Source organism: Tursiops truncatus, chromosome 5 (assembly GCF_011762595.2).
Source record: "Tursiops truncatus isolate mTurTru1 chromosome 5, mTurTru1.mat.Y, whole genome shotgun sequence".
NCBI classification, from domain to species: domain Eukaryota; kingdom Metazoa; phylum Chordata; class Mammalia; order Artiodactyla; family Delphinidae; genus Tursiops; species Tursiops truncatus.
In genome coordinates this window covers 63,591,507-63,604,957 of record NC_047038.1, presented here as the reverse complement: position 1 = coordinate 63,604,957, position 13,451 = coordinate 63,591,507, and the positions used below count along the sequence as shown (strand labels likewise).

The following is a 13,451-nucleotide window of genomic DNA, read 5'->3' as shown; positions in this document are numbered from 1 at the left end:
GCATCTATGTTCATCAGTGATATTGGCCTGTAGTTTTCTTTCTTTGTGACATCCTTGTCTGGTTTTGGTGTCAGTGTGATGGTGGCCTTGTAGAATGAGTTTGGGAGTGTTCCTCCCTCTGCTATATTTTGGAAGAGTTTGAGAAGGAAGGTGTTAGCTCTTCTCTAAATGTTTGATAGAATTCGCCTGTGAAGCCATCTGGTCCTGGGCTTTTGTTTGTTGGAAGATTTTTAATCACAGTTACAATCTCATTGCTTCTGATTGGTCTGTTCATATTTTCTATTTCTTCCTGATTCAGTCTTGGCAGGTTGTGCATTTCTAAGAATTTGTCCATTTCTTCCAGGTTGTCCATTTTATTGGCATAGAGTTGCTTGTAGTAATCTCTCATGATCTTTTGTATTTCTGCAGTCACTTCTCCTTTTTCATTTCTAATTCTATTGATTTGAGTCTTCTCCCTTTTTTTCTTGATGAGTCTGGCTAATGGTTTATCAATTTTGTTTATCTTCTCAAAGAACCAGCTTTTAGTTTTAATGATCTTTGCTATCGTTTCCTTCATTTCTTTTTCATTTATTTCTGATCTGATTTTTATGATTTCTTTCCTTCTGCTCACTTTGGGGTTTTCTTGTTCTTCTTTCTCTAATTGCTTTAGGTGCAAGGTTAGGTTGTTTATTCGAGATGTTTCCTGTTTCTTAAGGTAGGATTGTATTGCTATAAACTTCCCTCTTAGAACTGCTTTTGCTGCATCCCATAGGTTTTGGGTCGTCGTGTCTCCATTGTCATTTGTTTCTAGGTATTTTTTTGATTTCCTCTTTGATTTCTTCAGTGTTCACTTCGTTATTAAGTAGTGTACTGTTTAGCCTCCATGTGTTTGTATTTTTTACAGATCTTTTCCTGTAATTGATATCTAGTCTCGTAGCGTTGTGGTCGGAAAAGATACTTGATACAATTTCAATTTTCTTAAATTTACCAAGGCTTGATTTGTGACCCAAGATATCATCTGTCCTGGAGAATGTTCCATGAGCACTTGAGAAAAATGTGTGTTCTGTTGTTTTTGCATGGAATGTCCTATAAATATCAATTAAGTCCATCTTGTTTAATGTATCATTTAAAGCTTGTGTTTCCTTATTTATTTTCATTTTGGATGATCTGTCAATTGGTGAAAGTGGGGTGTTAAAGTCCCCTACTATGAATGTGTTACTGTCGATTTCCCCTTTTATGGCTGTTAATATTTGCCTTATGTATTGAGGTGCTCCTATGTTGGGAGCATAAATATTTACAATTGTTATATCTTCTTCTTGGATCGATCCCTTGATCGTTATGTAGTGTCCTTCTTTGTCTCTTCTAATAGTCTTTATTTTAACGTCTGATACGAGAATTGCTACTCCAGCTTTCTTTTGGTTTCCATTTGCATGGAGTATCTTTTTCCATTCCCTCACTTTCAGTCTGTATGTGTCCCTAGGTCTGAAGTGGGTCTCTTGTAGACAGCATATATATGGGTCTTGTTTTAGTATCCATTCAGCCAGTCTGTGTCTTTGGTGGGAGCGTTTAGTCCATTTACATTTAAGGTAATTATCGATATGTATGTTGCTATTCCCATTTTCTTAATTGTTTTGGGTTTGTTATTATAGGTCCTTTTCTTCTCTTGTGTTTCTTGCCTAGAGAAGATCCTTTAGCATTTGTTGTAAAGCTGGTTTGGTGGTGCTGAACTCTCTCAGCTTTTGCTTGTCTGTAAAGGTTTTAATTTCTCCATCAAATCTGAATGAGATCCTTGCTGGATAGAGTAATCTTGGTTGCTGGTTTTTCCCTTTCATCACTTTAAATATGTCCTGCCAGTCCCTTCTGGCTTGCAGAGTTTCTGCTGAAAGATCAGCTGTTAACCTTATGGGGATTCCCTTGTGTGTTATTTGTTGTTTTTCCCTTGCTGCTTTTAATATGTTTTCTTTGTATGTAATTTTTGACAGTTTGATTAGTATGTGTCTTGGCGTGTTTCTCCTTGGATTTATCCTGTATGGGACTCTCTGTGCTTCCTGGACTTGATTAACTATTTCCTTTCCCATATTAGCGAAGTTTTCAACTATAATCTCTTCAAATATTTTCTCAGTGCCTTTCTTTTTCTCTTCTTCTTCTGGAACCCCTATAATTCGAATGTTGGTGCATTTAATGTTGTCCCAGAGGTCTCTGAGACTGTCCTCAGTTCTTTTCATTCTTTTTTCTTTATTCTGCTCTGCAGTAGTTATTTCTACTATTTTATCTTCCAGGTCACTTATCCGTTCTTCTGCCTCAGTTATTCTGCTATTGATCCCTTTTAGAGTATTTCTAATGTCATTTATTGTGTTATTCTTCGTTGCTTCTTTCATCTTTAGTTCTTCTAGGTCCTTGTTAAATGTTTCTTGCATATTCTCTATTCTATTTCCAAGATTTTGGATATCTTTACTATCATTATTGTGAATTCTTTTTCAGGTAGACTGCCTATTTCCACTTCATTTGTTAGGTCTGGTGGGTTTTTATCTTGCTCCTTCATCTGCTGTGTGTTTTTCTGTTCTCGTTTTGCTTATCTTACTGTGTTTGGGGTCTCCTTTTTGCAGGCTGCAGGTTCGTAGTTCCTGTTGTTTTTGGTGTCTGTCCCCAGTGGCTAAAGTTGGTTCAGTGGGTTGTGAAGGCTTCCTGGTGGAGGGGACTATTGCCTGTGTTCTGGTGGATGAGGCTGGATCTTGTCTTTCTGGTGGGCAGGTCCACGTCTGCCCACACGCCAGGTGGCATGTTTTGGGGTGTCTGTGGACTTATTATGATTTTAGGCAGCCTCTCTACTAATGGGTGGTGGTGTGTTCCTGTCTTGCTAGTTGTTTGGCATAGGGTGTCCAGCACTGTAGCTTGCTGGTCGTTTAGTGAAGCTGGGTGTTGGTATTGAGATGGAGATCTCTGGGAGATTTTCGCTGTTTGATATTACATGGAGCTGGGAGGTCTCTTGTGGACCAGTGTCCTGAAGTTGGCTCTCCCACCTCAGAGGCACAGCACTGACTCCTGGCTGCCGCACCAAGAGCCTTTCATCCACATGGCTCAGAATAAAAGGGAGAAAAAGAAGAAAGAAAGAAAGAAAGAGAAAGAAAGGAAGGAAGGAAGGAAGGAAGGGGATAAAAGAAAAGTAAGGTAAAATAAAATAAAGTTATTAAAATAAAAAAATAATTATTAAGAAAAGAATTTTTTAAAAAAGTAAAAATAAAACGGATGGATAGAACCCCAGGGCAAATGGTGAAAGCAAAGCTATACAGACAAAATCTCAGACAGAAGCATACACATACACACTCACAAAAAGAGGAAAAGGGGAAAAAATAATAAATCTTGCTCTCAAAGTCCACCTCCATAATTTGGGGTGATTCGTTGTCTATTCAGGTATTACACAGATCCAGGGTACATCAAGTTGATTGTGGAGATTTAATCCGCTGCTCCTGATGCTGCTGGGAGAGATTTCCCTTTCTCTTCTTTGTTCGCACGGCTCCCGGGGCTCCCCTTTGGAATTACCCCGCCTCTGCGTGTAGGTCGCTGGAGGACGTCTGTTCTTCACTCAGACAGGACGGGCTTAAAGAAGCCGCTGATTCGGGGACTCTGGCTCACTCGGGCTGGGGCGAGGGAGGGTTACGGAGTGCGGGGCGAGCCTGCAGCGGCAGTGGCCAGCGTGACGTTGCACCAGCCTGAGGTGCGCCGTGCGTTCTCTCGGGGAAGTTGTGCCTGGATCCCGGGACCCTGGCAGTGGTGGGCTGCACAGGCTCCCGGGAGGGGAGGTGTGGAGAGTGACCTGTGCTCGCACAGAGGCCTCTTGGTGGCGGCAGCAGCAGCCTTAGGGTCTCATGCCCGTCTCTGGGGTCCGTGCTGTTAGCCGCGGCTCACGCCCGTCTCTGGAGCTTCTTTAAGCAGCTTCAGCGCTCTTAATCCCCTCTCCTCGCGCACCAGGAAACAAAGAGGGAAGAAAAAGTCTCTTGCCTCTTCGGCAGGTCCAGACTTTCCCCCCGGACTCCCTCCCGGCTAGCTGTGGTGCACTAACCCCTTCAGGCAGTGTTCACGCTGCAAGTCCTCAGCTCCCAGCCCACGCCTGCCCCGGCGGGTGAGCAGACAAGCCTGTAGGGCTGGTGAGTGCTGGTCGGCACCGATCCTCTGTGCGGGAATCTCCCAGCTTTGTCCTACACACCCCTGTGGCTGCGCTCCCCTCCGCGTCTCCCAAGTTCCCCACCTCCGCCACCCGCAGTCTCCGCCCACGAAGGAAAGGGCTTCTAGTGTGTGGAAACCTTTCCTCCTTCACAGCTCCCTCCCACTGGTGCAGGTCCCGTCCCTATTCTTTTATCTCTGTTTATACTTTTTTCTTTTGCCCTACCCAGGTACGTGGGGAGTTTCTTGCCTTTTGGGAGGTCTGAGGTCTTCTGCCAGCGTTCAGTAGGTGTTCTGTAGGAGTTGTTCCACGCGTAGATGCACTTCTGATGTATCTGTGGGGAGGAAGATGATCTCCGTGTCTTACTCTTCCGCCATCTTCCCCCTCTCCCCCCCCCCCCCCATTTTTACTTTTATTAGCAGTGTAGTATGTGAGCATGTTTCCCCACAACTTTGACATATCTGGGCATTATCAGTCTTTTAACGCTTAGGGAAATATAATCAAGTTCTAATTTATCTGTTTATTATTTGTGAAGTTGAGCATCTTTTGTTATGTTTGTTGGTTATTTGCATTTCTTTATAATTTGTCTACTGGTAGCTTTTACTCATTTTTCTACTGGGTTATTTTTTATTGATTTGTAGGAGCCCTCTTATATATAACATGTTGTAGATATTTTCTTGTTAGTTGCTTATATTTTAACTTTGTTTATGGCATCTTTTGTTTTATTTTTATGCAGTCAAATCTTTCTTTATGGGTGGTTTCTAGCCTTCATGTTCTGCTTGGAAGGACTTCCCTTTGCTAAGATTATAAAAGTAAACTTAAAAATTTGTTCCTTACTAATATACTCAGCAAGAATTATTCTGTGCAGGTAAGAGTGATGTCTAGATCCATTATTTGGGAGTTCGATTAGTCACTAGTCTTCGAAGACCTGGAATACCAGGCAGGGAATGTGAATTAAGAGTAAGGTGGAGCTTCCCTGGTGGCGCAGTGGTTGCGAGTCCGCCTGCCGATGCAGGGGACACGGGAAGATCCCACGTGCTGCGGAGCGGCTGGGTCCGTGAGCCATGGCTGCTGGGCCTGCGCGTCCGGAGCCTGTGCTCCGCAACGGGAGAGGCCCCAACAGTGAGAGGCCCGCGTACCAGAAGGAAAAAAAAAAAAAAAAAGAGTGAGGTGAAGTCACACTACAAATTAAAGTCAAATTGGTGACTTTGGCTCTTAAATGTTCATACAGCAGATGGCTGCTCACACTAGAGATAATCCCTAAAAAGGTGTGAGTAGAATCGCTTTCATTCTGATGTAAATTCTTTTCCAAAAGTTTAGATTTTTAATGTATATTGAGTTAGATCAGGATGCTGTAATTTAATTTTTCAGCTGCCATCAGAGTATAAGGGCATGGGGAGTGGGAGAGTAGGGTAGAATAAAGGGAAAGGAAAAGAAAGGGGTTGTGAATAGGAAGAATTACTTAGGGAGGAAAGGTGGCAACAATGCTGAGGATTGGCAGTATGGAACAGACAAAAATCAGAGAGCTCAACGTTACCAACAGTTCCATTTCCTGAATTATATTTTGTTTTCTTCCTCTTGCTTTTTTAAGTATTTGTGGTTCCAACACAGATGGAAAACCACCATTGACTTTAAGCTGATTATTAATATTTAGTTTTGATATTTCCATGGTACATGTGTGCTGTGTGAGTGTATGTGTGTGTGTGTGTATGTGTTTGTATGTGTTTAAAAAATCACCACTGTTTGAATGAAGACTCACTTGGTCATTTCAAAAGTGAAACTCCAATGTGAAACTCTCATTTCCTCCAGAAGCAATAAAGTAAGTAGTTGTTAGCCTCAAACTCAATTCTTTGCAAATTATATGGAAGACTGTGGCTTTCTGATTCCTCTAACTTTTCTTTAGCACCTGACACAAATGTCTGAGTTTCATAACTGAGGTATCCATTCTGCAAACAGTATTTTTTATTTATTTTATTTATTTATTTTTTAACAGTATTTTTTAGACTTAGATTTTATTAGGATGGATTTGTGACTTTTTTATATTAAGAAATTTACAAAAGAGGGTATAAAACTAGGGAAGTCTGTAACCTTTCAAAAAAAATTAACATGTCTGTGTACCTCATTTATCTGTTTTCTTTATTGCCTTAACCACAAAGCTGTGTGTGTGTGTGTCTTTGTATAACACACTTGTTTGGGATTTTTGACATTTTAAGGGTTTGACAATTACTGCCAGGATCTAGGAGAAAAGTTGTTACCTTTCTTCCACTTGGTAAGGTACTTTTAACAGGCATTTTCCTCACTACAATAGAGATAGGTTGGAACAGGTAAAAAGAATTGAAGACTCAGGCTTATGACCATTAAGGATAGGAATAGGGAAAACAATACAACAGGCTCTTGAGCCCATCCTTTGGAATTCAGATCCTAAATTCTCACTATACTTTGTTCCTTATACCCTTGCCTGTGAGCAGAGACAACTGTAAATGGAGATGTTTCAGTGACATGAAGGGATAATAGTTCATAAATGAGAGAGAAGGGAAGTTTTTACTGAGCCAATATTGTGACAGATGCATGATTAATCCTCATAAAGTGTAGAGAGTATTAGTCTCACTTTACTGATGAGAAAACAGATTAAAGTAACTTGCTCAGGGTCACCCAGCTAGAAGGCACTAGAGCAGAGATTCATACCAGAGGTTTCTCATTCTAAGGTCTATTCCCTGTTCTCTATACCACAGTTTCTTCAAAGCTAAAATATAAAAGGGTAGGGAAGAATATGTATGCGAAGGATAAGAAAGATGAGTGATATTAATTGTAAATTACATTGTAAGTGTTTCAGTATGATTAATTTGATTCTGTTGTTTAACACGGGGTAGAGTAATTGAAGAAAGTATTGTCAAAATTTTTTCTTCAGAATTTGGAAAAATCATGTAAAGGAAAATAATTTCAAGGTTCTTAGTTATTAAGGTCTTAAATGATCAGGGTTCTGAGAGTTATTCTTCTCTCAAACTGGAGTATAAATCCCATAGGCGGGACTTCCCTGGTGGCACAGTGGATAAGACTCCGTGCTCCCAGTGCAGGGGGCTCGGGTTCGATCCCTGGTCAGGGAACTAGATCCCACATGCATGCCGTAACTAAGGAGCCTTGGAGGTGCAACTCAGGAGCCTGCCTGCCGCAACTAAGACCCAGTGTAACCAAATAAATAAATAAATATTAAAAACAAAATCCCATAGGCAAGGATTATGTTCTTCAACTCTTTGTCTTTTCACCTACTATGCCCGAGATGATGGGGTATGTGCATACATGATCAATAAATGCTTGTTACTTGCCTCTTTAGTAGTTGTGCTGTCGTTAGGAAAAATTTCCTTTGTTTATTTTTGCCCTATTTTTGGCCAGATTCTGAGAATTAATATTACTTTTCATTAGGCACACTAGTTTTAAATCTTTTTTTGGGGGCGGGGGGATGCACACCACGTGGCTTGTGGGATCTGAGTTCCCCAACCAGGGATTGAACCCGGGCCCTCAGCAGTGACAGTGAGTAGTCCTAACCACTGGACTGCTAGGGAAGTCCCTGGACACATTATTTTTAACTGAGGTAATTTTATCAGTTAACTTTTGCATATAGAAAGAATGCTGCTGCACACGTGGAACTATCTCATTATGAAGAAATTACTGAGAGTAAACCAGTGTGTGTGGAGAGTTGTTCCTTTTTACAATTGAAATTAGAATTTTGTGCAGTTAATGTTTGTTTATGATTCTCCTTTTTTGCTTCTAGGATATTCGAAAATTCTTTGGGGTTATACCAAGTGGAAAGAAAGTTGTAAGTGAAACAGCAAAGAAGAATGAGAAAACGAAGTCTGCTGAAGAAACCAGAAAAGCGAAGAAAGGAATAAAGGAAATCAAGGTCAGTTTTCCAGATACAATATTGAATTGTATAAAATAAACTCAGTTCTGAGATTTGATATATTTGGAGTCTCGAGTAAATATAGATTTCAACTCAGCAGAGGAAGAAGAAAAGTAATAAGGTATTACTTATTTCTGGTTAATATATCTTACTGCATTCATAGCTTGGTGTTTTCCTTCACTAGACATGGAACCCTTTTTAGTTGTTAAAACTTTGTGTTTTAAGACCAAAATTTGCTCATAAAGACAGGAGTGCCAGGTGAATGGTATTGGGCTTCTGGTGAGGGAAGGCTTTGGAGGAAAGCTTTATTCTTTTTCCTGTCCTCCTTGGGCCTCAGAGAAGTTAAGATATAACGTCACTATGAAAAGCAGGCAATGACTACAATAGTGTATTTGAGTTAATATTGTTCCACTTTGTGTAAAATGTAAGCATTCTGTAACTCTACAGGTCTGATTACCACCACCCCATCCTTTATGCCCTAATTGGCATATGTCTTATATCGACATATATTAATACTCCACACTCAGTGTAATAATTATTGCTGTAAACTGACCTTATTTTGAAGAAATTAAAAGAGGAAAATTGATTTGTAACCACGTGTGGTGATGGATGTTAACGACTTACGATCATTTTGCAATATATACAAATATCAGATCTTCATGTTATACACCTGAAACTAATATAATGTTACATGTCAATTATTTCTCAATAAAAACTTACCTTAAATTAATAAGATAAACAAAATTAAACAAAATTTTAAAAATATGTAAGATTAAAATTATAAACAAATACATATAATAATTTAAAATAAGCAAACCATCAAAATCATCAATAAATTATAATTTAAACACATATTTTTTTTATTTCTTAGATGAGACTAAAATAAAAACCTCAGTTTTCTGCTCTGCAAAAAAATAAATAAATAAAAGGAGAATTGATCTTTTATACTTAACTATGTATTTGCTGCTTCTAGTGCTTTTCATTTCTTATTGAAGATCTGAATTTCCATCTAATATCATTTTCTTAAAACCTGAAGAATTTTTTAAAGCGTTCCTTGTAGAGTAGATCTGTTGGCAATGAATCCTGTAAGTTTTTGTTTATCTAAAAATGTCTTTATTTTGCCTTCATTCTTGAAGGATATTTTTGCTGGATATAGAGTTTTGGATTGACAGTTTGTTTCAGCCCTTAAAAATGTCGCATTCTTCTTTTGGCCTCCATTTTTTCTGGTGAGATGTTAGTGGTCATGTTGTATTCTCTTGTATGTAATGTATTATTTTTCTCATGCTGCTTTAAAAGATTTTCCCTTTATCTTTGGGTTTCAGCTTTGCCCATGGTATACCTGTGTGTGATTTTCTTGTGTTTATACTGTTTAGGGTTTCTGAGCTTCTTGACTCTGTAAATTTATATCTTTCTTCAAATTTGAGAACTTCTGCCATTATTTCTTCAAATATATTTATGCCTCATTATCTCTCTCCTCTTCTTATGGGATTCCAATTATATACACATTACAATTTTGGAATTACGGGACTTCCCTGGTGGTCCAGTGGGTAAGACTCCATGCTCCCAGTGCAGGGGGCCCGGGTTGATCCCTGGTCTGGGAACTAGAACCTGCATGCATGCCGCAACTAAGAGTTTGCATGCTGTAACTAAGAAGTCCTCACGCCGCAACTAAAGATCCCGTGTGCTGCAGCTAAGACCTGGTGCAGCCAAAATAAATAAATAAATATGGAAAAAAAAAGAATTTTGGAATTGCGTCACAGATCATTGCAGCTTATTTATTTTTATTCTTTTTTTCCTCTGTACTTCAGATTGGATAATTTCTCTATTACTGTCCTCAAGTTCTTTGACTCTTCTGTCATCTCCAATTTGCTATTAAGCCTATACAGTGAATATTTTGTTTTAAGTATTGTATTTTTCAGTTCTAGCATTGCCTACTAATTCTAACATCTGGATTCATCTCAGTTTAGTGCCTTTTATCTTGAGTCTGTGGGTCATGTATGAGTCAGTTTGGGCTACCATAAAATACCGTAGACTGGCTGACTTAAAACAACAGGAATTTATTTTCTTACAGTTCTGGAAGCTAGAAGTCTATGATTAAGGTTCCAGTCAATTCAGTTTCTCTCGAGAACTCTCTTTCTGGTTTGCAGATGGCTCCCTTCTTGCTGAGTCTTCACATAGCCTTTCCTTGGTGTGAACACGTGGGGAGAGAGGTTGAGAGACAGAGTGAGTGAGTGTATGCACGTGAGTTCTCTGGTTTCACTTCTTATAAGGACACTAACTTGTCAGATCAGGGCTCTACCCTTATGACTTCATTTAACCTTAATTACCTCCTTAGAGACTCCATCTCCAAACACAGCCATACTGGGGGTTAGGGATTCAATGTATGAATTTTGGGGGGATACAAGCTTTCATTCCATAATATTCTGCCAATGGTCCCCCAAAATTCATGTCCTTTTTGCATGCAAAATACATTTATTCCATTCTAAAGCCCCCCAAAGTCTTAATTCAGTGCATCACCAGTTCTAACGTCTGAAGTCCAAAGGCTTATCTAAATATCATCTAAATCATATATGGGTGAGACTTAGGTATGATGCATCCTGAGACAAAATTCTTCTCCAGCTGTGAACCTGTGAAACCAGACAAAGCATGCGCTTCCAAAATATAATAGTAAGACAGGCATAGAATACACATTCCCATTTCAAAAGGGAGAAATCAGAAGAAAGAAGGAGTGACAGGTGCCAAGCAAGTCTAAAACCTAGCAAGGCAAATCCTATTTGATCTTGTTTGATGAAATATCTGGGCACCTTGTGGCCCAGTCAAGTTGACAGATAAAAGTAACCATCACAGGTCACATTTCCTATTTCTTTGTACATCTGGTTATTTTGGATTTACCTTGCATAGTGTGAATTTTACAATGTAGGAACTTTGGATTCTGTTATTTCCTCCAAAGAGTGTTAATTCTTTTAGTTTAGCAGGCAGTTAACCTGCCTGAACTCAAACTCCAAACTCTTGTCCACTCTGTTATGGGCAGCATCTGAAGTCTTTGTTCAATTTTTTTTAACCTTAGCTGGGCACTTCGAGTTTTTCTGTGCATATATAGTTCAGGAGACAGCCGCAGATTTGGGCTAAGTTTACTGACAGAATTTGGAACACCCCTTCTGTGGCTCTCTCCCTCCTGGGATACCCCTTTCTCTCACTTCTGAATTATTGTCATTGTTTCTAACCCTGTCCTCTAGTCTGGTGGTGTATTTGAATTACAGTGGTTTATTCATCTCATTTTCTTCCAAGCTAGTTGATTGTGCTTAAGTTTTTTTTTTTTTGTGCTTAAGTTTTTGAAGTTTTATTATAATGGATAGAAACGTATTTCTACCTTGTAATTGATTATAGTCAGTTTTTTTGCTGTCTGCTTTCTTGATTTTTGTTTGGGAAAATTTGAATGTGTTAGAAATGTGATGTATAACTACAAAATATATAAAATATATAAAATATAAAATACAAAATATTAGTAATACCTTATGAATATGTTAGAAATGTGTATATAACTAAAAAATATAAATATTAATTACCCTTGCCTTGGTTTTATTTAGTTTTCCACCAGGCAATGAGTAGTGATAGGCCCACAACTCCTTAGCTTTTATTTCTGTCTCAATTTTTCATTTTCAGGAAGCACTTGCCTTGTAATATCTGATATCCTTTTACTCTTTGTTATACATGGGTTAGTGTTGAAAGTGGAAATGAATAATAATATAGCGTTTTCTACGATCCTGCCTTTGCCATCTGATGCAATTATTATCCGGCTTATTCTCTCCCCTGCTCCTCCCCCCGCCCCAAATTTTATTGAGAAATAATTGACATACACCACTATATAAGTTTGAGGTGTACAGCATGATGGTTTGACTTACATATATTATGAAATGATTACCACAGTGATTACCACATGTGGGTGCAGATACCCTTTCAAGTTAGTGTTTTGTTTCCTTTGGTTATATTCTCAGAAGTGGAATTGCTGTGTCATATGGTAGTTAGTTCTATTTTAAATTTTTTGAGGAACCTCCATACTGTTTTCTATAGTGGCTGCACTGATTACAGTCCCACCAACGATGCACAAGGGTTCCCTTTTCTCCACATCCACACCAGCATCTGTTATCTCTTATCTTTTTGATGATGGGTCTGGCCTGTCCTTTAGCCTAATTTGGGCATTACTGACATTTGGGGCAGGATAATTCTTCGTTGTGGAGATAATTCTTCGTTGTCCTGTGCATTGCAGGATGTTTAGTAGTATCCCTCGTCTACCCACTATATGCCAGTAACACCCTCACCCCAGTTATGACAAGCAGAAATGTTTCCTGGGGGGGCAGCGTTCCTCTAGTTGTGAACTATTGAGCCCAAATCTAATGAGGAAAAAACAGCTAAGTTATATGGTCTTCTCTGTGTTCTAATTATACTGTGATGTTTATAGGTAAATCGTTCTTGTAAAGAAGATGACTTCAAACAGAAGCAACCAAACAAGAAAAAGAGGATCATCTATGATTCAGGTAATATTTCTTTTGAGGAGCTTTCAAGTTTAAAAACTACTTTATATCTGTTAGAACAGTGTTTTCCAGACTGATGTTCTGAGACACACAGCTCTCTATGATGTTAACAGGTGCTGTGAGAAGAGGGTTCTATGTTCTAGTAAAGTTGAAAACAACTTTATTACACTACAGAATTTATCAGAGCCGAAATATGTTAATATATTAAAGTTTTGTTCGGGAGGGGAGATAGTATATACAGCATGTCTGAAACTTACTTTGAATATGGTATGTTTATTTTTTTAAATATTCATATTAACTTCTCTTTCAGCTGAGGTTATTAGAAACTGAATTTGAAAAATAGTGCCGTAAAATGTTGCTTTAGAAACAAAGATCTAAAATATAATTTTTGTGCTTTTGATCTGGTCCTTTTTTGTTGCAGTTAAAAAGGAACAAACACAATTTAAAAACTTTGAATATACAGTTGACCCTTGAATAATGCAAGGGTTGGGGCTTCAACCCCCCTTGTAGTTGAAAATCTGCATATAACTTGACTCCCTGCAAAACTTAAGTACTAATGGCCTACTGCTGATCAGAAGCCTTGTCAATAACATAAAAAGTCAATTAATACATATTTTGTATGTTATATATATATTTTTACTATATTCTTACAATAAGTAAGCTAGAGAAAAGAAAGTGTTATTAAGAGAATCTTAAGGCAGAGAAAATACCTTTACAGTACTGTACTGTGTTTTTGATACCGTAAGTTTATGTCATCTGTTTACAAGATGAATCATCTCTTAGTACCTACATCAACATTGTCTAATATGATACAAAAGACTGTAGATGTTATATGTATTACTAATGCTAGACATCAAAAATGAAAAGATAATGTGAAAAG

The 13,451-nt window shown here is 38.5% G+C and overlaps 1 protein-coding gene across 5 annotated transcripts in view; it reads left to right on the top strand.

The window, feature by feature from the left end:
* RFC1 (replication factor C subunit 1) overlaps positions 1 to 13,451 on the top strand; it is an 84,122-nt gene that overhangs the window by 8,608 nt on the left and 62,063 nt on the right. For 4 of the 5 annotated variants that reach the window (XM_033856944.2, XM_033856940.2, XM_033856939.2 and 1 more), the window contains exons 2-3: positions 7,911 to 8,039; positions 12,499 to 12,574. In XM_033856944.2, coding sequence (XP_033712835.1) covers positions 7,911 to 8,039; positions 12,499 to 12,574 — 205 coding nt within the window. Of the gene's footprint in view, positions 1 to 7,910; positions 8,040 to 10,186; positions 10,281 to 12,498; positions 12,575 to 13,451 lie in introns of those variants that run through there. The other variant, XM_033856941.2, reaches the window with a different exon arrangement.